The sequence below is a fragment of the Manis pentadactyla genome, chromosome 3 (assembly GCF_030020395.1).
Source record: "Manis pentadactyla isolate mManPen7 chromosome 3, mManPen7.hap1, whole genome shotgun sequence".
Classification (NCBI taxonomy): domain Eukaryota; kingdom Metazoa; phylum Chordata; class Mammalia; order Pholidota; family Manidae; genus Manis; species Manis pentadactyla.
In genome coordinates this window covers 159,705,596-159,733,550 of record NC_080021.1, presented here as the reverse complement: position 1 = coordinate 159,733,550, position 27,955 = coordinate 159,705,596, and the positions used below count along the sequence as shown (strand labels likewise).

Genomic DNA, 27,955 nt, shown 5'->3' with positions numbered 1-27,955 from the left:
AGCCCCATCAGTAAATTCTTTTAGCAAATCCTTCCTCTGGGCCTAGAAGGCTAAATGTACAATCATCTTTTCACCAGGGCATTGCTTCCCTTGGGTCGTCTGCTCCCATTCTCTTCGTCTTCCCCTGCTCGGGATGAAGGCCATTTCTCTTGTGAGAGAATGGAAGCCGTGCTGCCTGTCTGCTCCACGTGCTCAGGTTGCACTCTGTGTCTTGGGCCTTGTTTCTGGTTTGAAATACTTCTGGAAGCTTCAGCCCATTCCCAGGTGTTGGCTCTCTCCCATCCCCGACCTCAGGCCCTGCCCAGGCCGGCTGGCCGGTTGGGCCTTTCTCTTCTTAGTCCTTGCTCTGCGTCTGCTTGGGATCCTTTGCGTGGGCCAGTTCTCAACCATGGGCTCAAATCCCTGGACTCTGTGCCTCCCAGGGCTACTGTGATCTTTTCTTCAGCCATGTTCCCGTCTTCCTCAGACAGATTACTCATAGTCTTACAGTTGTAACCTGGCTTTTTGGAAATTGCAGCTTTTTGTTACTGTCTTTTTTAAACTCTCTAGCCATTCTACCTAGTATATTTTCTCCTGTGCCTTTGAAGTCTTTTCATTATATTTAATATGCTCTTTTCATTATATTTAATATGAGCTGTTGCCCAGATATCAAAGAAGGTGTTATAAACCTATTTTCAAGGCTTATGCCATAATCAATATAAGAAAAAAAACCACACCTTTCCTGTAGTTTTACTCTATTTAAGTGAGCCCTATGTGGGCCCCAGATCTCCCCTGCTCCTTTCAGAGACCCCTGATCAGGGTAGAATACTCTAAGATGATGGTCTTCAACGTTTTTTTCCTTTTATTTATTCTAAAACAATTGTGATATATTCTGCACCCTCTCATTTATTAAGTGGATTCTTCAATTTTTTCATAGGTTTCTGTATTAGAAAATACATATTTAGTATTTTTTACAAACATTTATCTTATTCGGAAAACACTTCACTCTTACATATGTATCCAATGTCATCTAGATATCAAAGGTATCTTTTATACACACCACCATCCACTGAAAAAATATGTTCAAGAGTCAGTTTTAGATCGTTTCTTTTTAGTCCTTGACTCAGTTCTCATTCCAGTTTTTCTATAGGATAAAATTTTGTATGCAAAATGTTTGAAAGTTCCTTTTGATTATCCTTATTTTTTTTGCAACAAAATATGTATAGCTTTTGAAATTAATTTTTTCTTGTGATTATGAGGCTTTATGCATTCAGTTTTCTTCTGCACTGAAATCTAATTTCTATTATTATCAGCACATGTAAACCCAAAATATAAAATATGAATATAATTACTAAACACAAAAGATAAAAGTTTACTGGTAATGTATCTCTTAATGATTCAGATGGGGCTCTCTTTTTCAATTTGTTCATGAACCTGAGGATGCATAAGGCTTATGTTTGGAATGAGACAGGTTTAAGCATCAAATGTATTTCTATTTTTCATTTTTTTGTAGCTATAAGGGGTAAGCAATCTTATGTAGCTCATATGACTAAGTAGGTAGAATGAAACCAGTTTTATTACAGTAATGTCATTTCATTCTCTGAAAGCCTTAATGATTTATATGGCAAAAATTTACTTCATTTTTTATTATCAGTTCTATTAGGGCCTCTGTCAATTGTGTTGAAAACAGAGTTGGATGCCCCTTGATTTGAAGAAAGATTTTTTAGTCATTAAAATTGGTTAAGGTATAAATACTTCCAATTACTCTTTAGTTTAGCCCTATGGAATTTTTTATACCCCAGGGCAATGCACTATACTCATGAGGTATGAGAGGTACAATTTTTATGAAGTAGGAGAAAGCAATAATAGAAGAGGAAGTGTTTTAGGGGAACCCCAAGATCCTTGCCTGTAAGGCACACTCTCAGGCACATTCAATTTGGGGAAGAGTATTTGGGGAAGATGAAATCTAGAAGTTCATTTCCTAAAAATGCCTGTGCTATGCATCCCCTAGAAAGTCTTTGTGATCCTCATATACTGTAGTTTGAAGACCAGTAAAAATTTATGGAATAAATAAATGAAGATTTAAGAATAAATCTGCTCTACAACTAAGCCATCCCTGGTCTAGGTGAGGAAGCAGGCAGAGTGCCTTCCCAGGAATGAGGGGCAGCCCTAAGCTGGGAAGAAATAGTGGGATGACTGGCTCCAAATTGCCCAAAGAGCCTAGATGCATTACAACATTCAAGGAGACATCAACAACCATGGGGATAGTGATTTAGGGGTACAGATACCTGAGTATACTAGGGGATCATGAGAATATTGAACCCTCTTTCCTCCTGTTTATTGAATTTAGACTAACTTCAGTGTTCTGGAATTCCTCCAAGTTGATACCTGGATATAGGAAATGCAATAAAAACAGAAGGCAGTTACATCCACGTTAATGTTACAGGTTACATCCTGGTGAGTCACTGATAATGGAGTGTGAGGAGGTCACTGTCTCTGTAATAACTGAGGGTCTTTTGACCAAACCTTTGTACACTCGCCATATGCCAGACACCATGCTCAGTTCTTTATGTTCATTATCTCTTTTAATTTTTATAACAATCCTATATAGGAGGTGCTATTATTGTTACCCTTTTACATATAAGAAAAATGTGAGATTATGGAAGGTGAACTCATCTGCCCAAGGTCAAAGGTGAAACCAACATTCATCCTCATGTCTAGTCTAGTCTGTCCTTCTTTGTACTAGATCATAAAAGCATTGCTGCCAAGGTCAGTGATCTTTAGGGATCAAAATCTACAGACCCTCCAGAAGACACAGCAGATCTTCTAAGGCCTAAAGGGTGAGATCTGGAGGAGGCAGAGAAATACTGGCACAGTTTAACTCAGGAAAGTCAACGAAAGCTGAAAAACACATGCCAATGGACAGACCAAACCTGTTTCTTCCATAGTGTTAGTTGTTTTTCCCCAAGAGGCCTTTCCCAGAATAAACCAAGGAACCTGAAGATTTTCTTCAGATTTAGATTCTTGGCTTGTGCTGTGGTGGAGAAAGCCTTTACCCCAGAGCCACTGACCTAACTGGGCTCCCTCAGGCCACCCAATTCACTTCTCTGGACTTCAGCTGCTTAATCTGCAATAGATGAGGTTTGGACTAGAGTAGTATTTTCCAAACTTTTTAGAGTATGACCCAGAGTGAAAAAAATATTTTATACTACAACACACACACACACACACACACACACACACACACACACACACACACACCCCTCTGAAAATAAGAGTTTCACAAAGCAACACTCAGCCTAATATATGATGTCCTCCAATCTATTCTATTCATCCTGTTTATTCATTTTATTGGGGAAAAACACCCACCTGTTGCTACTCACTAAACTGATATTTAATCCATTAATGGATGTCAAATTACAGCTTTAAACACTGAACCAGAGGAATAAGTTAGTGTGAAAGAATAGTTTAATAATCAAGTCAGTGTTGTTCCTTAGGAGATCTGTGAATTAGGTAAAGCTTATCTTTGGCACCTTCCTTTCCTTTCAGGGACTCATTTTCCAAAAGACCCATTTTATTCCTGCAACTTCTACTCCGATTTATTCTCACCTCAACTGCTTTATATTCAGATGTCAAAAAAATATTTCTGAGCAGGTACTTTTGCTTTCTGAGATAGCTGTTTCTTTATAACCATTCTTCCAGCTTTTGCTTGAGCTAGTTTTAGTGGGCTTGTAGCTAATGTTATATCCTGTGTTGAAGACTTACCTTCACAAATCCCAGCCCTTGAAACTACTCACCTTTGACTTTCAGAGTCAGGTACTTGTAGTCCCAGGCGACTCCATAGATGATCAGGCAGCGGTACTGCCCCGTATCTCTCACTTGGACTCTGGGGATGTGGAATAATGCCTTCCCCAGGGGCAGCTGCTCTTCCAGCAAAGTGGCTCTTTCACTGTTCAAGGATGTATCATTTTCCACCTTTTGCAAACTGGCTCTTAAATCTCCAAGTTCCACATGACCTCCAGTGTCAAAGTAACACTCCAGGGTCACATTGCTGCCATAGTCTACTGTGTATACTTCCTTAGGAACTGTCACTGTGAATAAAGCTGAACAGAAAATAAGACATTCTCCTATTGCCTGCCTTCACATTTCAGTTCTGTACAGAGTGGGAGCTAAGGACACCCATCCCACATCCATTTTCCAAAAGATACCTGTCATTATTTGGACATTCCCTTGGGCTCCTTTCTTGAAGCACTGCTCTGAGGTAGTTCTCTCCTCTCAAACCTCCCTACCTGTGTGGCTGACAGCTCTTATCAGTGATAGTATCATCAGTGATAGTAATAATAATAACAACTATCAGTTCTTGAATTCTTATTATGTATTAGGCCTCAGCTAACACACAATCTCATTTAGTCTTCCCAGGAGGCCAACAAGGCAGATGTATACCCTTTTTAGAAAATGAAACTAAAACACAAAAAGGTTAAGCAATTTGTTGAAGATTGCACAGCCAGCATCAGACTCAGGTATTGTCAAGTCCCAAGTGTCCTTAACCACCACATTAGACAAGCCCACTGAACAAGCTTCTCCTTTTCTATCAACAAGGGGAAAGGAAGAATGTAACTAATATTTTAGTGTATGCCTACTATTCACCAGGCATGTGCTAGGGTTTTCGTAACTATATCATTTAATCCTGAGAATGTAATCATGAAATATATAGTAGCATTACTATTTTATTGTTGAGGAAACTGGCTCAAAAAGGTTCATTCCAGGATATACAGTTAGTAGCTAAAATTCAAAGCCATTCAGATTTTGGATTCAAAATCTGTAGTTACCATTGGAATAGTATCTCCCCAAAATGTCAGAAACATACCACTAGAAGTATGCAAAATGATTTCAGACAGGGCAGTATTAAGGCCTAAATGGAGTCAGGTTATTCAGAGAGAAACTTATTCCCTCTTCAATTCTATTTCAATCCTTCAAGTTACATAAATTGGCAACTAGACTCTCATACCTCTAACAAATGTTATTTTTCCTTTTAATAAAACAGGAAGCTACCAGACAAATATTAGTATCTGGTAATGTAAATACCACTGTACTTTCATTGAATTTATTTTTGCTCATATCCTCTACTTACCAGTACCAGTAAGTACTGGTTTTCCATTTACCAGTATACTGTTTCATTCAAAAAATAAAAGATGAGTTGATTTTAAGAATTCTACAAAAACAACAGGATAAAGGGTGGTCAAACACAGTAAAACTAATGAAGGTAGTATATGCATGAATAAAGTGAGTAGAGAGAAACTGTATGGAATTATGCTGCTTTCATCATTAAAGAATAGATATGCATTATGACTGAGGTATAGCAAGATCCTGAAGTAGTTTCTGAATCATGACAGAATATTAGATCAAATTATATTCAGTAACTAGCTTCATTCATTTATTAATTTATTCAGCCAAAACATCCACTCAGCAAGTATTTGGGGATGGTGCCTAAGCCTATCCTATTTGAGGAGTTGTTTCCGTATAAAACTGGTATGAAAAGAGCATGGTATTTAGTAACATATGAACATGGGTTCAAAATCTGACTGTATGATGACCTGAGCCTTTTGATCTTGAACATGTCATTTAATCTCTGAGTCTCAGCCTCTTTATCTGTAAAGATACAAGGTTAATATTTACTTGTCAGTATTGTGTTGAAAACCAAATGGCACATGAGAAGTGCCTTATTTTGGCAAGGAGTAAGTGGTCAGCAAAAATTGGTTCCTTTCTTTCATATCATGTTTTAATTCTTGGGACAGTGGTAATCCATAAATGGAATACATGGCCTTTCTTTATTAACCGTAATATTTTATTAGTCAGGAGAGTCCATTCCCTGACCATCCTGGGCAACAGATTTCACAGTATAAATAATTTTTGTGTTTTCTCTTGCTTGAATGATTCACACTGCAATTCTCTTCTGACTTAAGTTTTTCCTCCTAATATCCTGCAAGTCTTTGAAGGCAGTGACCAAGTTGAGTTTGTTTTGGTATCTCCAGTGCCTAGCTCACACTAAGTTCTAGTTAAGGGTTTGGCAAATAAATGCCAGAAAGAGGAAGAGTAAGAAAGAAAGAATGAGCCTACCCATATCCACATCTGATTTCCTCTTATCAAATTGCAACTTGCCCATGATCGCACAAATTGGCATTCTTGGTCACCGTACAGCATACTTCGTATTGTTACTACACAAACTTGAGATTTATCAGAAGTGACTGACAAGTTTATAGCTTGCCTTTGACCACTGTTATAACTATGACTAGAATATTAATATGCTTTTGTAACAGAGATCTATGGTACACATCTGTCTGGCATTCTTTTCTGCAGGATCAGGGCAGGGCAGGGCTATAATGTGAATGCTTCTGTGTAAAACAATGCTAATCACACCTACATTTGCCTGACCAGGTTGAGAAGTCTCTGGGATGGCAACTATGAAAAGATGGGTTGTGGTTCTGAAATTGCCACATGATTCCATTTCATGGAATTCACTGAATACTTGTAATAACTGACCCTGGGTCTCCATAATAGTACCTTCTTAAGAGTAGATCCCTTTATCTTGGGAATCACTTCCAAAAACTTGAGTTATTAGGTGCCCTTATAACTAAGACAGAGCCTCCTGATACCAAATCCACTCTGCCCTGTTTATTCATTCATCAAATATGTATTAACCATTTTCTATGTGCCAGGTTCAGGAATTATACTTCTTTTACTCTCATAATACTTCCTTCTCTTATTTTATTACAGTGATAAAACAGGAAACAGGGAAGAGCAGTGGGGCTTGCAAGAAAGGTTAGTTGCTGAGTCTGAGATATAACAGGAATTAGAAGACTTTGGGTGTAGTATCTATTGAATTTATTTAGCAAATTTATTTACCACACTTGTGCTTTCTTCTCATGAGAGAGGGAACGCCTATTACTTCCTCTGGAATTCCCCATACCATACAGCAGAACTCCCTTTTTTACCATCTGGGCCTTTGACAAAAATCTGTTTTCTGCTTGCTTTTCCCTTCTGCCTTGTTAAGCAAGTGTGTGTACAGGGGTTGTAAGCATAAAGAATGCTACCTCTCAAGCAGGTGACATTTTTCAGCTAATGCTCACAAGAAAAAAGAGCAATTAGCAAACATGAACCATGTATCTGAGTAGGTCAGAAAAATTAGAAGACTGTTATTCACTCTAATTTTGCCCCAATTAAAGTCTCTAGGACATGCAAAGCTTTGAACTTGATTGCTCTGTATTAAATGAAGAGTTTAGGAAATGCAATATATTTTGAAATCCTAAAATATGCTTACTTACTGTAAATTACAGAGGAAATCAAAATAGTCTTGCAAACAATTTTTGTGAAGAGGTTTTTCTCAAGCCTGGCTGCACATTAGAACCACTAAGCAGAGGGCCTCAGCCTTGGCCACCATTGGAATCAATTGGGAGGCTTTTAAAAAATTCTGATACTCAGGCCCTACTTTAGATACTTTAAAATTAAATTCGAATCCTTTTCTGAGGCCAGCATCTTTTTTTTTTTAACTTCTCTGAGAGCTTCTAATGTGAAGAAAGTATTGAGGACCATTCTTTAGACAAATAAGACAGTTGCACTTGCAAACATCTTTTATCATCCTGCCATTCAAAGTGTCCTCAGCTTCACCAGGGAGCTAGTTAGAAATGCAGAATCTTGGGCCCTGCTCTAGACTCAGAGAGGCAGAATCTGCATTTTGACAAGGTTGGAGTGATTCAATGTACATTAATATTTAAGAAGCAGTGTTACAACACTAGTCTGCACTTGGACTCTTATTGGGAAGTAGAGTAATAGTCAACATTTATTAAACACAATGAGGCAGACACTAAGTTAAACTTTACATCATTATCTCATTTGATGTTCCCCAAATTCTGGAAGATAGATGTTACTACCTCCATCAAACAGATGGGGTAAGTAAGGCTTTAAAGAAGAAATCCAGCTTGCCCAAGGTCAAAGAATGGCACCTTATGGTATTAGAATTCAAATACATATCTCTGTGTCTTGAAAGCCTGTACTTCTCAAAACTCTACAGATATGACTATATATCCACTGGCAGGTATATACGACATCTATGAATGGGATTGATATACTTTTCAACTTTATGCTATAGCGAAGACATTTGTTTTGTAGTTCATATGCCATATGGTTATTAAATTAAGCTTTGACCTACCATTGGACTCCCGAAGTTATCAGTCAAAGGAGAAAATTGGAAAACTTCTACAACTATCAAATTAAGCAGACAAAAGTTTTCTCATTCACAGCTCCCTGACTAAACTGAAGGGTAAAGACTTGGCCAGGGCATGAAACATTTATTTATGCAGGTTCTTTAGCAGATTAAAGCAGCTGGCTTAAGTAATGCTGGAGCCATTTTGAAAGTTCTTGGGGGAACTTCACATTTTATTTGCAATCAGGCATCAATAAGTCAGCACCTGTCACATCTCCAGAAAACACAAATCATTTGCATTACCTCTCAAGATAGCTTCCTCTTTAAGCTAATTTTATACTTTTTTTTTTTCCATTTAACAACAGAGGCTTACATTTTCTCAGACTTCCTACCTTATGTCCTTGAAATGTGGGGGGCTGGCTTACACAGCCACAGTCAGAAAATTCTAGTTCCTGTTCTAGGATAGAAGCTTGCACTGGGCATCTGACCTGTGCACTCCTCTTTGTAGGAACACTGCACAGAGACATCTGATTTCTTAGAAATCCTCTCCCCAACCTGATTCTTCTTTTGTATATCTCAGAGGTCAGCAGAAGTAGTTTTGGAGACTGCAGATAAGCTAAGTGGAGCAACTCAGGAGGTGGTCCCTGCCCTAGAGTGACCTCCTGCATCGCCATGGTCTTGTGCCCCCTGGTTATTTCCATTTGTAGAGGATGAAGAAAGAAGGAACTATCAATCAAAGGAGTAAGCTTGGGGTTTCTTTTTCCTTCAAGACATGACAAAGTACAAAAATATTTCCTCTTAAATGTATATGGGTTATAAGGTGTCCTTAGATTTTGAAATGAAAATATAAGGAAAAAATGAACTATAACACTACAGCAATCAAAAGACTGTCATATAAGCAAAAGAATATATATATAGATTAATAGAACAGAATGGAAAGTCCAGAAATAGACTCTTACAAATATGGTTAACTGATTTTTGACAAAGGTGCAAAGGCAATTCAATGGAGAAAGGATAGTCTTTCCAACAAATGGGTCTGGAGCAACTGGACTTCCATATGCAAAAATAATAAGCCTCAGTCTATGCTTCACACCTTATATAAAATGAACTCAAGATGGATTATAAACCTAAATGTAAAATGTACAAAATAAAATGTTTAGAAGAAAACAGATGAAAATCTTTTAGATTTTGGTTTAGGCAAATCTTAATTGTGACACCAAAAGCACAAACCACAAAAGAAAAAATTGATAAATTGGATTTCTTCAAAATTAACATCTTTGCTCTTAAAAAGACATTGTTAAGGGAAGGAAAAGATGAGCCACAGATTGGGAGAAAATGTTTTCATATCACATGTCTGATAAAGGACTTATATCCAGAATATATAAAGAACTCAGAACTTAATAAAATAAACAACCCAATTAAAAATGGTCAAGTTATTTGAATACACACTTCACCAAAGAAGATATATGCATGGCTAATAGGCCTGTGAAAATATGCTTATTATCGCTAGATATTAGGGAAATGCAAATTAAATCAAAATGAGATACTTCCACACACCTATTAGAATGACTTAAGAAAATGACATCACTACCACGGATGTAGAAAAATTGGAACCCTCATGCTTTACTGATGGAAATATAAAAATGGTATAGCCACTATTGAAATGTTTGATGGTTTCATAAAGTTAAATATATACTTATCATATGATGCAGCAATCCTACTACTAGGTGTTTACCCAAGTGAAAGGAAAACCTATATTCCCACAAAGACCTATATACAGATATTTATAGCAACTTTATTCATAATTGCTAAAAGTAGGAAACAACCAAAAGTCCCTCACCTGGGAAATGAATAAACAAAATGTGGTATACACGTAAAGTGGAATACACTCAACAACAAAAAGGAATGAACTATTAATACATACAACAATATGAATAAATTTCAAATGCCTTATGCTAAGTTAAAGAAACCAGACAAAGAGTATTTAATGAGTGATCCCATTTATATGACATTCTGGAAAAGAGAATAGATTAGTGGGTGCCTGGGCTTAAGAATTGGGGGAGGGTTTTTTGTGTGCTTTCAAGTGTGGAACCATTCTGGACGTTGATCGTGTGGTGGTTATATAACTACGCATTTGTTAAAGCTCATATATGTTTTTATGAAATCGAGTAAGTTTCACTGTATATCAATTTAAAAACAAATTAAAAATGAAATGAAGCTGTTTTCTTCTAATTTTTCACTTCAAACCTTAAGTTATTTTATAGCTAACACAGCAGAGCCTCCACAGAGCATGCAAGCAAGGAAAGAGTTCAAGATTAATGGTTTCCTTGAGTCATACTCAGAGTCAGTTTTCATGACAGTCTTTAGGAAACACTTTTTTTTCCCAAGCATCAAAACAAAGCAAAACAAAACAAAAGAGATAACTGTAATTTCCATCAATAAAGGACTGGTTAAATTACAGCATGTCTAATGAAATATATAGAGCCACTTGAAAATGAGGGATATCTATATTTGCTGATTTGGAAACTATAAAGAACATGCATACTGAGTTCTTGCTAAGATTTTTTTCAGTAATATTTAGTGATTTTTTTAATGGAGAAAAAGGGCAGACAGGATAGTGCTATGAGGAGGAGATTATGTTGCACTGAGGCGTGAAGTGTTTCTGGGGAGGCTGGCACAGTTAGTTCTACTATTTGACCTGGGTGGTGGTTACAAAAGTGTTCAACTTATAGTAACATGATGCTTTATATTTGTTTCTTGTAGTTCTCAGAATTTTACAATAGGAAGGTTTAAATACAGAAATTAATTTAAAGATACTGAATTAAATAAAATGAGCACCTGTGAACCTTCTACCCACCCCAAGAACTAGAACATTACTAATGATATATATGCTACCACCTCCCCCAAAGGTCATCATCATCCTGAATATTGTTTCATGTTCAATCTCTTGTTTATTTTTTTTAGCTTCTATCTGTCTATCTATCTATCTATCTATCTATCTATCTATCTATCTATCTATCTATCTATATCTATCATCTATCATCTATCTATCATCTATCAGCCTAAGCAATATATTGTTTACAAAAAGGACATTGCGCAGTATGTTGTCTTCTGTGCTTGATATTTTTAACTCAGTATTATGCTATTAAGATTCTTAGATGTAGTTGCATGATGTTGTAATTAATCTGCATGCTGTATATTATTCCTTTCTGCTAATATACTACAATTTATTTATTCTCCTTTTGATGGGCGTTTGGGTTGTTTTGATTTTTGTTTTTGTTTTTGTAATGAGTAACAATGCTGCCAAGCATTATTTTAAAAATTTAAATACAGAAATTTACACAGACAGGCTAATAAGGAATTGTACTGATCCAATGCAATCTTTTTTTTTTCTTCTCAATGAAAAGTGCAGGTCTAGGGATCCATAAGAGCAATGAGAGAAGTGAGGTCATCAGTCTGGCCACCCTGAAAGCCATGGCTCTCCTCAAGCATTGGATGCTATAGTCTGTGTGCTCTCATATGTTTTTTAAAGGATTCTTTTATGTAGAAAATTATATTTTTACTATATAAGTAATATTTCTTTCAATATGCAAGTAAAGGCATAATAATTCTTTTAATATACAAGTAAATGAATATTCTTATTTTTTAAAAAAGCCTAGTAAACATAATGGATAAGATTGTTCTTTTTGCTCTGATCCCAGGTCTCTTTTCTTCTCCAGAAGTAAGCACTCTTATCAGTCCTTAGACCCTTTAGTTTTTTTCTTTTTTTCTCAGGTAGCCTTTATAAGAAACCTTTGAAACTAAAACTAATTAGGGAGACATGAAATGACAAAACTTAAAAAAAAAACACCCATGAGAAGAAGGCATTCTAGTTTAGGCAGGTATTTAATATTCATTTGAACTGATATTATCTGCATAATGTATAGTGGAAAGTAGAGAATAATTCCAAGTTTGTGGAGAAGGTGAGATGTAATATAGTTTCCTTTGGTTAATTCATAAATGTAACTCATCATACACATTTTTTGGTTTTATGACTATCCAGAATACACATGCAATATATGTCCATAATCAGATTTAACTCCAAAAACCTATTTCAAAGTGGGAAGATTAGGGATTGATTACCCATACTTGACTGCCATCATCATAGCTGCATAGTAAAGTAGAAAGGACATTGGCTTTGTAGGAAGCTTGCCCATGCCACCTAATAACTATGTAATCTTGAGTAAATGAAGTAACTTTTCTGAGTTCCAGTTTCCTTATCTGCCAAATGGTTATTGTTTCTTTAAGACAGGTACATGGGCAATGTACAAGCCACCCTGGGCACCCTCTTTTTGCTGTGCTTGGAACAGCTGGTAACCACACTTCCTCTCAGTGAAAGCCTTCAGCCTGAAAAATCACTTTCTCATCATTGGCTTCAGCTAGGGGCCACCACCTGCTCCTCTTTCTTGGGTCCCTTCCTTTTCCTTTCTTACCTGCTGTCTGATGAAGCTTCATTCCCAGGTTCAAAATTAGCAGGAGAAGGAACATGGTCTTTAATGGATCTGAAATAAACAATTGAAAGTCTCAGGGCCTCTGCAGTTATGCTGGGTCTCATGATTTGGTGATTTGCTCACTCCTGAAAACAAGGAAATGACTCGTAAACAAATTTTTTGGGTGAGGCAGTGGACTGCAGTGGAGTGGAGCTGGGAAGAAAAGTTAAAGGCCGATTGCCTGGAATTGAGGGGAGATGAGGCACGAGGAAGCAAGATGCTCTTTTTTTAATCCAAATTAGCTCTTCATTTTCTGAATATGAGCCAGCCATGAGTCATCCACACTTTGGTTAGCTGCAGCTCTGTCTCTCCTACAAAGCCTTCCGCAGTTTTTTTAGTACTAGGCCCTTGAAAATCAATCTGGTTTGTCAAATGAATAATACACACCATCTTCTCCAGCGGGACTTGAACTCTGGGAGCCAGACACTCAGTAGTGCTCAGTAGAAGAGACTGGTGGTTACCATGGGGGAGGAGTTGGGTTGGGTAGGTGAAGGTGTGGGGCACAAAATGGCACAAAAATTCTCAATCATAATATAAGTTGGTCATGGGGGTAATAGTACAGCATGGAAAATATAGTCGATGATTCTGTCTTTCTACATTGTCAGATAGTAACTGCACTAGTGGGGTCAGGATTCAATAATATAGGTAACTGTTAAACCACTGTGTTGTATACTTGGAACCAATATAAGATTGAGTATCAATGATACTTCAATAAAAAAAGATTAGTGCTCAAAAGAACAGAGCTAGGTTCTTAATAAATACTTAATAGTTGACTGAGCAGGTTAAGTAGTCAAGTTCTTTTGTGTGTTGTGATTGAGTTTGCCCATCACTTGAACTACCTGTTCCTGTGAGGCTTCAAGGGAGCAGAGAACTGGCTCCACTGGGTGAGTGCCCAGCCTTGGTCCTGCTCCATCACCTATGCTTCCACCTTTCCTCACAGGCTCTCTCTCATCCAAGGAATTCTCATGACTGAAAGCAAGATGGACTGGATACACCCCTGTCAGCTATTCTCTCCTCAAAGAGACTTTTGAAGTTCTGTTAGTCATGGAACCACTTCTTCAAGGGAAATCAGTTGCGGCATACATGTAAATCAGGTAAAAGCAGAGCTTCTCTGAGTGTGATGAAAAACTAGCAGAGGATTTAGATCAGGAGAATGACATGATCTCATCGTTACATTTTTAAAAGAGGACTCAGCTTTGGTATAGACAATAGACCACTGTTGGGAAGGAGAATGGGTTGGGCAAGATTAGAAGCAGATGATCAGTAAGGAATGATTTTTGTAGACATGATGTTAAGTTTGGATTAGAGTGGTAGGACTAGTAAAGGTGAGAAGTGGTCTATTCAAAGTTATATATACATATAATATGTTTTTCTTTGTCCTTTAAATTTATTGAATTTTCTCAACAGCTTTACTGAAGTATAATTGACATATAAGAAAGGATTATGTGTATATATACATATATTTTAAAAACAGACACTTCAGTGGTACAATTCAGTGGTTTTTAGTATATTCACAGAATTGTGCAACCCATAGACTAATTTTGGATCATTTTCAATACCCCCAAAAAGGAACCCCAGACTCATTAGCAGAAATTTCCCAGTTCCCCTTTATCTCCGTCAAGTCCCTGGCAACCACTAACCTATTTTCTGTCTCTATTGATTTCCTTATTCTAGATACTTCATATAAATGGAATCATATAATATGTGGTCTATTGTGTCTAGCTTCTTTTCCTGAGAATATTTCAAGATTCATCTATGTTGTAGCACATATCTACTTCATTCCTTTTTATGACTAATATTCCATTGTATAAATATGCCACATCTTACCCATTGATCAGTTGATGGAAATTTGCATTATTTCTACTTACTGGCTTTTATAAATAATGCTGCTATGAACATTCATGTATAAGTCTTTGTGTGGACATGTTTTCAACTCTCCTGGGTCTGTAGGTGGGAGTGGAATTTCTTGATTAACTCTATGTTTAACTTTTTGAGAAACTGTCAAGCTGTTTATCAAATATATGATTTGCAAATACTTTCTTCCACTCTGCAAGTTGTCTTTACAGTTTCTTGATAGTGTCCTTTGGAGTACCAATGTTAATTTTAAATCACAAGTTAATTTAATTTTGTGAAGTCTTATCTATTTTCTCTTTTATTCCTTGTGATTTAGGTGTCATATCTAAGAAACCACTGCCTAATCTAAGGTCACATAGATTTACATCTATATTTTCTTCTGAGTATTTTATAGCTTTAGTTCTTTTACTAAGTCTCTGATTCATTTTGAGTTTTATTTTGTTTTACAATCATTGTTCTTCAATAGCCTAAATCATCATAACTTTGGCCAGTGGAATTCCCTTCAAGAGAACCTCCATTTCTTTTTCACATAATTCTATTAATCTTGGAAAGTTTACTTTCTGGCACACATTGTTCTAGACTGACTTTACATCTTTGCTGCCCAGGCATGGAATCAACTTTTCCCTAAGAAGCCCTGTTTTTAAAAAATTTGTTTAAAGTCAAACAAAAACAAAACAGTTCACCATTTCTCCCACAACCCATCCCCTGCCTCTGGCAACCACAAATCTGTTGTCTGCATCTATGAGCTTGGTTTTGGTTTTTTTTCTTCAGATTCTACGTATAAGAGAGATCATATGGTATTTGTCTTTCTTTGATTTAATTCACTTAGCAAAATGCTGTGATGGTCTATCCATATTGTTGCAAATAGAAAGACTTCATTCTTTTTTGTGGCTGAATAATATTGCACTGTCTCTTTATCCATCTAGCCAGTTCATTGATGGACAGGTTAGGTTGTTTCCAATGATCTTATTGTTTCCAATCGTGGCTATTACAGACAGTGTACAATGAACATGGGAGTCCATCTATCTTTTCGAATTAGTGTTTAATTTTCTTTGGATAAATACCTAGAAATGGAAATGCTGGATCATGTGGTAGTTTTATTTTTATTTTTTGAGGAGCCTCCTATGGCTTTCCTTGGTAGCTTCACCAAATTACATTTCCACCAACAGTGAATGAAGGTTCTCATCTTGACCAACATTTGTCATTTCTTGTCTTTTTTATACTAGCCATCCTGACTGGTGTGTGATGGTATCTCATTGATTTGCATTTTCCTGGTGATTAATGATGTTGAGAATCTTCTCATGTATTTCAATTAGCCTCTGTATGTCTTCTTTAGAAAAATGTCTCTTCAGGTTCTCTGCCCATTTTATAATCAGATTATTTGGGTCTTTGGTGTTGAATTTTATGAGTTCTTTATATATTTTGGATATTAATCCCTTATCAGATATATCATTTGCAAATAATATTTCTCCCATTCAGTAGGTTGTCTTTTCATTTTATTCATGGTTTCCTTTACTGTGCAGAAGCTTTTTAGTTTGATGTAGTAGTACTTGTGTATTTTTGCTTTTTTTCTTTTGACTGGGGAGATATATCCAGAAAATAACTGGTAATGCTGATGTTCAAGAGTTTATTGCCTATTTTTCTTTTAGGAGTTTAATGGTTTCAGGTCTTATATTTAGGTCTTTATTCCATTTTGAGTTTATTTTTGTATATGGTGTGTAAGACAATGATCCAGTTTCATTTCTGTACATGTGGCTGTCCAGTTTTCCCAGCACCATTATTAAAGAAACTGTCCTTTTCACATTCATGCCTCCTTTGCCTTAAATTAATTGATTATATATACTGGGATTTACATCTTGGCTTTCTATTTCATTCCAAATGATCTATGTGTGTGTTTTTAAGCAATACCATACTGTTTTAATTACATAGCTGTGTAATATAGTTTGAAATCTGAAAGCATGTCTCCTTTGTCTTATTTCTCAAGATTGCTTTGGCTGTTTGATGTGTGTGTGTTTCCATACAAATTTTAGGATTGTTCTATTTCTGTGAAAAGTGCCATTGGAATTTTTATAGGGATTGCACTGAATCTGTAGGTTACATCAGATAGCATGGACATTTTCACATTATTTCTTCCAACCCATGAGCATGGAATGCCTTTCCATTTATTAGTGTCTTCGCAGTTTCTTTCTTTAATGTTTTATTGTTTTCAGTATACAGGTCTTTTACCTCATTGACTATAATTATTTGCATTTAAATAATTATTGATTGGTATGTGCTTATTGCTATTTTGTTAGTTATTTTCTGACTGTCTTTGTACTTCCTATATGTTCTTTTCTTCTCTTGCTCTTTTCCTTTCTAGTTTGATGACTTCCTTTAGTGGTATGCTTATATTCTTTGCTCTTTATTTTTATTTAGTATAGGTTTTCATTTGGGGCAGTCACAAGGGTTGCATAAACAACTTACTATAACAGTCTATTTTAACTTAAAAATAATTTAATTTTGTCCTCATAGTAAAGCTCAACATTATTATTCTCCCCTCTTCATGTTTTATGAAGTCACATATTACATTTCTTTATCTTGTGTATCCTTAATTATTATAATCATTGTTATCTTTACTACTTTTGTTTTTTAACCTTCATATTAGCTTTATAAGTGATTAATATACTACCTTTAATATATACTTACCTTTCCATTGAAATTTATTCTTTCATAGGTGATCTTATTACTAATTAATGCCCTTTCTTTTCAGCTTAAAGAAGTCCCTTTAACATTTCTTGCAATGTCAATTTAGTGGTGATGCTTGACTTTAGCTTTTGCTTGTTGGAAAATTCTTTATCTCTCCTTCACTTCTGAATGGTAACTACAGGGCACAGGATTCTGGTTGGAAGTTTTTTTTCTTTCATAACTTTGAATATATCATGCCACTTCTGGCCTGCAAAAATTTTTCTGAAAGATCTGTTGATCATCTTATGGGGTTCCCTTTGTTTAAAAAATTATTTTTCTCTTCACTTTTAATATTCTTTCCTTGTCTTTATTTTTTGTCATCTTAGTTACAATACGTCTTGGTGTGGGTCTCTGTAGGCTCCTCTTATTTGGAAATCTCTGGTTTTCCTGGAGCTGGATGTCTGTTTTCTGCCACAGGTTAGGGAAGTTTTTGGCCATTATTTCTTCAAATAAGATTTTCTCTCCCTTTCTCTCCCTCTTCTCCTTCTGGGGGCCCTAGATGTACATGTTAGGAAATTTGGTGTTGTTTCATAAGTCTCTGAAGCTATCTTCACATTTTTCTCTTTCCTTTTCTTTTCTTCCTTCCTTCCTCCCTCCCTCCTTTCCTTCCTTTTTATCTTTCCTCCTGCCTCTCTTTCTTTCTTTTTTTCTTCTCCCTGTGCCTATCTGATGCTGGTGCTTCCCTGGGTGGCTCCCTGTGGTGTGCCATGCCTCCTTCTCTTGGGATCTATGAGTATAACAAACTATTTTTTTTATTAACAGTCATTGCCTGACCTGTGGGCTTCACCATACCTAAATAATAATAAAACTGAGAGATTAAAACACAGTACTACAAAGAGCAAGTGATCAGTTGAGCCAAATGCTCCTGAGAGCTAAATTTAGCAATATGGAGATCATGGATGACCCTGATAAGCATGGTACAGGGAGTTTGGTACAGAAGAGTGCCTTTGTGGATTTGAGGGAAAATAGAGATATGACATGGAGACAACAGAATATAGGTAACTCTTTAGCAAAGAGTGCTATAAAAGGAAGAAGAGAAGTGAGGCAGTAGCTAGAAGTGAATGTGAGGTTCACAGTGGACTTTACTCTTATTTTTGTTTTAGGGAGGGAGATATTACAGCAGGTAACAACTGGGAACAGAATCAAGTGTTTCCTATAGGGAAATGCTAAAGGCATACCTTAGTTAGACTGAGTTAGATCAAGAACTCTCTTCCTTATTGAAAATGCAAATATATCCAGCGAAGATATAATATTAAGCTGCACCTGCAGGCTGGCACTTGTCTAGTATTCTTATTTCTAGAACATAAAAGGACAGCATGTAACATGCACTTCTGGTAACAGAAAGGACTCCTGGCTCACCCACCACTGGCTCTAGCTTTCCTTTTTTCTGGCTTATCCAAGGGGACTTTTCTTCTGCACTGTCTCCCTGAGTTAATTGGGAGATAGACACTGTTATAAAGGTACTTTCCAACCTGCAGCCTTCTTTCTTCTAGGGATATGCCCCATGCAATGATAAAGAGCTTATGCTCTAAAGTCAGACACATCTGAGTTCAAATCCTGGTCTACAGAATATTAGCTTCTAAAATCTTGGACAGTTTCTGAAAACTTTTTGTGCCTCATTTTCCTACAATGCCAATAGTAACAAACATTTTTACCTTTTAGCCATGCTTCCTTCTGCTCCGTCATCCATTTGTTGAGAAGGGACACAAACATTGGCATCATCCTCGACTCCTTTCTTCTCTCCCCTGATTCTAATTTATTAACAAATCCTATAGGCTCTTTCTTGAAATATATCCAGAATTGGACCACTTCTCACTGCTTCCATAATAGCCTGATAACCATTATCATCTCTCGTGGTGATTACTGCAACAGCCATATAACTGAACTCTGTGATTCTAACCTTGCCGTCCAACAGCTGATTCTCAACACAGCAGCCAGGGGAATTCTTTAAAAATGTAAGTCGGTTCATGTCTGCTCAAAACCTTTCAATGGCTTAATATTTCACTGAGAGTAAAATCCTAAATCCATTTGATAGTCCTGCAAGAGGGCCTCTGCTTTGAGCCTCCTGCTCTAGAGGACCCAACAGAGGCCATACCCGTCTCTACACCATGAGGTATTTGTAGAGCTGAGAGGTGTCATCTGGAGCCCATGATGTCCCCCGACTACCCATAACAATCTGGCTTCTTGGGATGCTGCAATTCCCTGCCCAAATAGCCCTACGCCTGCTTCCAGACCTATGAGGCTTCTTCAGATTCATCTCCCCAAGGGCATACTCCGTCGTAGTGTGCATATCCCTACACCCAGAAACTTTCTCTCCTCTTCCTAGTGAGGCTACCTTATGTAAAATTGCAACAGTTTCATCCCTCCAGCATCCCTTTTACAAAGCATTCATTACCATCTAACATCCCATACAATATGCTCATTTATTACATCATTGCCTGCCATCTTTCAGAAGAATATAATCACTAAAAGGAGAAGGGTCTTTTTTTTTTGCTTGCTTCTATGCTTTCAAACCCTAGAACAGTGTCTGTCAGTAAGTAGGCACTTGATTATTATTTGTTGAATGAATTATCCCTTTACCTAGCAGGCAGAACAACCTCTTGAATACTGAATAATCGAATCTGACCATGTCACTTCTACTTAAAAGACTTCAATAACTTCCATTACTTACAAGGTAAAGTTCCCCTGACCCAGCCCTTCCTGTCTTAGGCACAGAGAAATACATACACTTTCCATGACTAGGACCTCACAGGTGCTTTGAGAATTTAATCTCTCACATATGATCTCTTCTTATTTTTTCTAATCTTAGTTTTTCTCTATCTCAATTTTTTTATGAGCTTAACAAATTTGTGTGGCATCATAAATATCTCAAGCAACCTTACATCCTTATGTATTTAACACAAGTGGATAAGCTTTTCCTGCCTTAAGCTGTTTTTTTCTGCCAAAATTGTATCTGTTACTTACCTCTAGCAGTTCACTTATTACTGATATGTAAATTGTTACACTTCTGTCTTCCCTGTTAGGACAAGAGCTTTCTCTACTTTATTAGGTCCTTATTACTGCTGAATGGACACATGAATGAGTGCTCCATGCATAACAATTTAGCATCCTACCCAGGAATCTGAGATTACTGACCCCCAGTTGGCTCCTTCCTCTACTGGAGAAACAGGAAACTTAATTAGGTTGTTTATTTTGGACCCAATAAGAAAGAAGCTTCCATTGATGAGAACCACTTGCAACAGAATGGGCTGCTAATAGGGTGGGGATGTCATTGTCCCTGGAACAAGCAAAGGGTGAATTTGAAGCAAGTTTCCATAAGAGGTAGGAGGTGATCTCTTTTTAACGGTAAGATTATTTACAAGATTATAAACATACAAAAGAATGTTTCTGCAGGTATATCAAACCCCTCACCAACCTCTCTTAAAATATTAATCTGGATAATTACCCTGTCCTCTGGGTTCCTTAGGAGAACCATATTTTCTGAAAGAGAATGTTCTTGGAACTTTAGTGTTAGGGAAGCATGAAATCTTTTATACCCAGGCAGGCAAGGGCTGGAAGAGTTTATTTAGAGCACCTATGGAGTGTACTGCCAAAATTAATGAACTCAATGAGTCATTTAAAGAGCATCCATGTGTAAGGGACTCCTTTGGCCAAATGAGCATTGTGATGACTCTTCTCCACAAGATGAAATGGAGGTGTTCAAACCTCCATGCCCCCTCTTGGTGCTCCTCTTTGCAAATTCACCTCTGTTTTGGATGTAAATATCTAACTGTCTATGTCTGCATGGATGTTCCTTTTCATCTTAATTGTACATTCCCTATGTATGTGTTTATTTTTGCTAGACTTTCCATCAAGCACAGGGTGCTTGGTGTAGCTATTTTATCAAGGAAGATGGCCTCTAGTGAGTATACCAGAACAGAAATATAAAAAGTAGTTTTTAATCAAATGATCAGTTTACATGTCATAGTGATTGAAGTCAAGTTGTGATATGAAATGGAGCAGAACAACATAAGATATCAAATTTGAGAACACTTTCTGGTGGCTCCAGTAGAAGTCAAAAAGGGCCCTCTTGGTCAAGAGATGCCCAGGCTTGACAGTGAGAAGTGAAAGATACTCGTTTTAGGTTTATAAAAAGTCTTGCTCAGATTGCTGCCCTGCCTTTGCTCTTCCTATGGAAGCTGCTTCTCTTCAAGGCACAGTGGAAAAGCTCTGAGCAAGGCATCACGAGACACCTGTCAATTTAACTTAAGTTCAAGTTTAACTTAAATTCAAATTGCATTCTTTTTTAGGTCCTTAAGCACTGTACTCCCACTTTTTGCAAGTCTTTGAATTAGACTATGGAGAATCAATAGAAGGATTCATGTAAGAAAGGGTCCCTGCCCTTAAAGACATTATAAATAGTAAGAAGGCTAAAATTATGAACACACAAAAAATAGTAAGAAGTGGTTTAAAAGGTTTTGCGTAAAAATGCAAAAATTCTGAAAGTTGACTAGGAGGAGGGAGACTTCACAGGTAGGTGGGATTTGAACTTAGTCTTTGAAACACTGGTAGGATTTGGAGAGTTGGAGCTACTTTTGAGGGCACTGCAGATAGCCTAGAAGCAAAGTATCAGAGGTACAAACACACAGGGCTTGTTGTTGACAAAGAACAGCCTAACTTGGCTGGAAATACAGGATGAGATGAGAACATCAAGGGCTTAATGCCAGGTAGAGCTGCAATGTGATACAATGACAGTCACTCAGAAACTGAGTGATAGTACCATAGGAGTGATTGAAATAGACTAAATTTGTGTGTATTTCTTTTTTCCAGTATGGAGGAGGAAGAGTGGAACTAAAAGCCAGATGACACTCAATTAGGAGGTCACGGTATTCATCCAGATGTTTGGTGAAGCCTCTGATTTAGAGTCACGGGAAGAAAGGGAGAGGAAGGAGAAATTTATTGTAAGGCAGTTGACAGGACTTGACAAAACAATTGACAAGTGATTAGCCACACAGGAAAGAAAGAGAAGCAGCAAGTTGACTGGTTTGGGGGCCAGACTATCAAAACAATATTGGTACCATTAAGGGGGCTGGGGGAAGAAAATATAAGATTAAGAGCTAATTTTTAGAGGACATACTGTGAGGTGGGTTTGAGTCACCAGAGAATGCAAGGCATTCAAGAAAAATGTAGGTCTAAAGTTTGGGACACAGTTCAGGGCTAGAGATAAAGAAGTTATTCCCAATATGGAAATGTTAGTTTACATTGGGGAATGAATTAATTATCTGGAGAGGGGGGAGAGTATAAAAAGAAAGATTAGAAAGAAAAGATCTGAACTTTGAGGAATGCCCCAAAATTTGGAAAGCAGGATAGGAGACCAGAGAAGGCAGAGAAGAAATGGCCCTAAGAATATGAAAAGCTTCTGCATTGCAGAATCTCATAGTTAAGGGAGGAAAATCCCAAGAAACAGCTAACAGAGAGGTTGAGAGATCAGATCTGGGAACCAGCCCCTAGGGGTGTCAGAGAGTACTGTAAGGCCCCGAGGTGATTGGGGCTGAATAAACCTTCAGGTTCCTTTATCTATCCTGGAATTCTGAGTTGATTTGAAGAGTAGGGAATAGAACCTGAGGCATACCTGCTTCAGGAAGAGCAGAGTGTGAGATGAGGATGTCAAGCTGCAGTTGTATTTATAGGGTAACCCAAGTATGACATGGTTAAGGCATATGGTGTGTTTCAACATTACCATTTGAATAAAAATGACACACAACAATCTATATCACTATCCCACACATTGTACATTGAGCTGACTCTGAAGCACAACCTCTATATAACACTGTCTCTGAGGACATCTGCAACAATTCTTTCTCAAATCACCCCCAAGCTGCCCCCTGTATGTTGCACAAATATTGCACATCTGGTGATTCACTTGTCATTTCATCAAATCAATTAATTCAACAGCTCAACAAGCACCCAATAAGCACATATGCATGTTATGAGGTACTGCATTAGGCACTTGGAATTCAGAGAACCTAAAAGCTGTGTTTCTTGCCTATGAAGAGCTCCAGTTTAATGGAAAGGCTCACAGACAGAGGAAATCTGAGGAGAAGACACCCTGAATCAGTAGGCAAGGAAGAGCCTGCTGATAGTGAGAGTTCAGGTAATGAAGGTGAATAGACCAGTTTTGAGTGGCCAGATTGATACTGCAATCTTTGTAGTATCTCAGGCTTGGAAGGGAGCTTGGAGAATATCCAGGTCAACTGGCATTTGACTCCTGATATGACTGTCTGATAACTGCTCACACTAAATATTTTTTCTGTGCAGTCAGTGTATGTCTCCTCTACTTTCATAGAATCATAGAATTTTAGGGTTAGAAGACCTTATTAGTAGGCAATTTCACTCAAGCTTCACCTCCTCACTTTAACCCCCCTCACATGAATCCATTGTCATTTCTTTTCTATGTATATTCAGGTCGTGAGCAATAAATAGCAATAGTTGCAATTTTTTTCATTTTGCTAACATTTCTCTCATCATTTTATATAGAAAAATAAGCCTTCTGGTAGGTCCCAAATCATGCTTCTGTTAAATAATAGCTGCCTATCTTATAAGTCAATGCAATTATAATTCTTAAAAATTTTTAAGCAGCTTATTCTTAGAGTATAGCTTATAAACTCAGGCTAGCCTGGAATATTGATTGCCTGCCAACCTGGAATACTGACTGCCTGCCAAAGGGATAATCACAAAAAAATGTCAGATTCAGGAAAACAAAATTTTAAGTTCCTTTAACACTCTAAACACTCTGAGGCATAATCTCAAAAATCGTTTTTTTTCAGTGCATGTTTTGTGCAGAAAAAAAAATCTTACCTCATAAAACTGCCCAACAAGAATAATAAGTGGAGGGACAAGCAAGACCCTACTATTTGGGGGACAGGAGAAAATTAGTTCGTGTCCCTGAGCACAATGGCTGAGACAAAATTTCTCCTGCCTCTAATGATGTGGAGAGAACATGTGCCTACAATTACCCCACCACAGCACCTCAGCATAGTCTACACCAACTTCAGGTACAAGAAAATCTCAACCCACTTAATACTCACATCAGGATGTAGCAGCACTCCTCAGGCAAAGATGCAAAAGAAAATAAAACAACCAGTTTCTCTTTGCGGCAGACTGCCTCACAGAAGCCAACTAAACCAACAGTCAAAAAAAAACAAAAATTGCTGCCTAGACCACTGCAACAAGCAGAAGCTCCAAGCCAAGCCTGCTTCTAGCTGGCAGAGGGACCATATGAAGATGTGTAACAAAAAGCCATCAGAAAAGGTACATTAAGGAAAAGAAGAAAAGATGCTGTCATCTCCATCCAGCTCAGGCTTCCCGGTAACAGAAGGGTAATTCAAACCAGAAACTGTTCTGAGGAATGGACAGAAGCCCAGCCTACTGAGAACTTTTGGTTTTGCTTTCAGCATTGCTTCTTTGCATGCAGATACCCCTTGAGCTGTGTGCCTGGGAAAGCTGGTGCAAACTAAGTAGGTGAAGGGGAGGCAAAGAATACCAGCATGTTCTAGCTCTGCATCAGGAACTTTACACAGGCATCCTTATCAGTTTCCTGGGGCTGCCGTCGCAAATTACCACAAACCGGGTGGCTTGAAACAGTAGACATTGTAGTCATAGTTCTCTCACAGTTCTGGGGGCTAGAATTCTGAAATTGTGTCACAGGGCCACCCTCTTTCTGAAGGATCCAGGGAAGAATGCTTCCTTGCCTCTTCTGAGTTTCTGTGGCCCCTAGCAAGCCTTGACATTCTTCATGGTTTACAGCTGCATCACTCCAATCTGTCTTGATCTTGACGTTCTCTCTGTGTGCATCTTTGTGGGTCCTCTCCTTGTCTTATAAGAACACCTGCCAATGGATTATTTTCCATGCTAATCCAATATGATCTGACCTTAACTTACTACATCTGCAAATACCTACTTCCAAATGTGGTCATATTCTATTTATTTATTTATTTATATTTTCATTTATTTTGGTATTATTAATCTACGATTACATGAGGAACATTATGTTTACTAGATTCCCCCATCACCAAGTCCTCGCCACATACCCCATTACAGTCACTGTCCATCAGTGTACTAAGATGCTATAGAGTCACTACTTGTCTTCTCTGTGTTGTACAACCCTCCCTGTGCCCCCCCACATTATGTCTGCTAATAGTAATGCCCCCTTTTTTTTCCCCCTTATCCCTCCCTTCCCATCCACCCTCCCCAGTCCCTTTCCCTTTGGTAATTATTGGTCCATTCTTGGGTTCTGTGAGTCTCCTGCTATTTTGTTCCGTTAGTTTTTTTCTTTGTTCTTATACTCCGCAGATGAGTGAAATCATTTGATACTTGTCTTTTTCCACCTGGCATATTTCCAAATGTCATATTCTGAGGCTCAAGGAGGACATGAATTTGGGGGGAACACTATTTAACCCACTACAGTACTTCATTTCATTCTCGGAACAACTTGCTGTCTAGATACTGTTAGACCCATTTTATAAATGAAGAAACAGTCAAGATTAAGCAACCTTTCCTCAGTTGCATGACTGAATTTGAACTCAGGCCTCTGCCCCCACTACACTGTTAGGCATTTCAGTGGCCACACTAAAATCAGGTGGTAAGAAAAGGCCCACTTAAATGCAGGCCTGGATGACCAATCCCATTCTACCACCCTTTTGTCATAAGGGCAGGATCAGCAGTGACAGGGCTCTGATGCTCAGACAAGGAGGTTTTCTTAGACACATTTCTCTAATGTTTTCTTGCCCTTGACCCATGCCTTCCTCTGTCTCCCGTGCTTAATTGTTCTTCTTCTGAAAAAGCCATCTTCTCCTTTTCTCCTTCTTGTTCTTTTTACTCCATCCCTCAAACAAGAAGGAATGAAACTTGTAGCTACAAAGGGGTGTGGCTGCCTAGACCCCCAAAATGGGGCTGTGTCTGTATGAAGCCATCCTTCCTCGAGGGACCTGCTTCTCCATCCACAGCTCCAAGATGCAGTTTCAATGTGAATTGCTTGCTCTCACCTGACCTTCCTTCCCCTGCCACCATGACTGGGGTGATCCCCTTTCCACCCTTTCCTGTGGGCTCTTTCTCCACACACCTTGGTTTGAGAAAACAGACATCTCAGAGCAAGAGAGGCCTAGGTGTTTTCATAAGAGGGCCCAAAATAAAGCTTGAACTAATATCTCTGTGTATTTTTCTGCATCATAACCTGTATTCCTCAAAAAAATACTGGAAGGGTAGATACCAAAATGTTAATAAAGGTATTTCTGGGTGGAAGACTTGCACGTGATGTTTTAGTTCTTCTTTTTGCTTATATTTTGTTTCCTAAATAACTTGCCATGAATACAAATTACTCTTGTAAAGACAAATACTTAAAAAAATCAGTAATGGAGAATATAGATAAATTTATAAATAATAGCAATAGGAAAACATTCTAAGAACTTGGCAAAGCGCTTATGTTTATTTCTATTTTATTTAATTTAAATTTGTTCATTTTATAACAGAAGATCCCTGAGAAACAGCTAAATTGTATGTGTGTGTGTAGGATGCATCCCTCAATGTTGCATTGATACTTGGTAATGGAAAATTAGAATTTAGGTCATAAATATTGCACCATAATAAGCACAATAATAATCTCACCAGTGAACACAACCAGTCTGTGAGGCCCCTTTCATTTTACAGAAGGGAAAGTTGAGACAAAGAGAGAGACTACACAGCTTAATCAGCTTCATCTTGTGAGTTTATTTCTGTCCTTTCTTCCCAAAATATTTTCCTCCAAATATAATGCAATACAATGTAATACAATGTGTGTCATATCATGTAATGTGATGTAAATGCTCACCTAAAGGACCTAGAACACTGCTTGCCATACAGTAGGTGTGAAGTCAGTGTAAACTATTTCAAATCCAAAAAATAAGTAATTTTTTCCCAATCTTGACCTTATAAAGAAAACAAAGAACCCAGCCTAAGTAGGACAAAGAAATGCACCCAGGGTTTGGGGATCATAGGCAAAGAGCAAGAGCTCAGCAAGAGGTGAGAACTGCAAAAAGCCAGTAGTCTATCTACAGCAGCTTTAGCAACCTTCAGGAACCAGGGCTTTGACATGAGTTTATCTGGGGTGTGATGAAAGGGAATGATAGCTACGCTCTTCCTTTGAAAATGGAGTAAGTCATAGGCAGCTACGGGCAGAGAGAAGAGAAAGGAGTCTAAATGGGGGCCACCCCCAAAACTGGCCTTCCTTGAGTCATGGTCAGCCCAGGGGCTAGATGCTGGTCCCTTGTTGTCATACTAGAAGTCACATGCTTGGCTTGGAATCCCAGCTGATCTCTGCCTGCTAAAGAAGTCCTCACCTCGAAGTGAGGAAGGCAAGGTGTAAATGGATGTTCTGGCTAGAGCAACAGAGGTGGTTGGTTGTTTTTAAAGCAAGGAGATCCAGATTTAGCTCTTTCTCTGAAAGGAGCTCAGATAAAAGAGATGTTTATTATAAGTTTAATGGGTTGATAGGAGCTACTGATTAATTATTTTTCCTGTGCCAGTTGCTACCATATTACTTAATAGGAAATAAATACTGGGAGATGGCTTCTTGCTGAGTGAAAAGTTAGTGAAGTCACAAAAGTCAAATTTCAGGGGGGCCTGATTCCTCAGGTGAGTCTCCCAGGTGCAGGAG

At 37.8% G+C, this 27,955-nt stretch overlaps 1 protein-coding gene across 4 annotated transcripts in view; it reads right to left on the bottom strand.

Annotated features, from left to right (window-relative positions):
• The window catches only part of PDCD1LG2 (programmed cell death 1 ligand 2), a 173,155-nt gene extending 148,639 nt beyond the window's left edge, over window positions 1–24,516 (bottom strand). For all 4 annotated transcript variants that reach the window (XM_057498645.1, XM_057498646.1, XM_057498644.1 and 1 more), the window contains exons 1-3: window positions 24,354–24,516; window positions 12,652–12,720; window positions 3,777–4,082 (exon numbers count right to left, since the gene is read on the bottom strand). In XM_057498645.1, coding sequence (XP_057354628.1) covers window positions 3,777–4,082; window positions 12,652–12,706 — 361 coding nt within the window. In that variant the 5' untranslated portion in view covers window positions 12,707–12,720; window positions 24,354–24,516. The remainder of the gene's footprint in view (window positions 1–3,776; window positions 4,083–12,651; window positions 12,721–24,353) is intronic.
• Window positions 24,517–27,955: the final 3,439 nt, after the last annotated feature.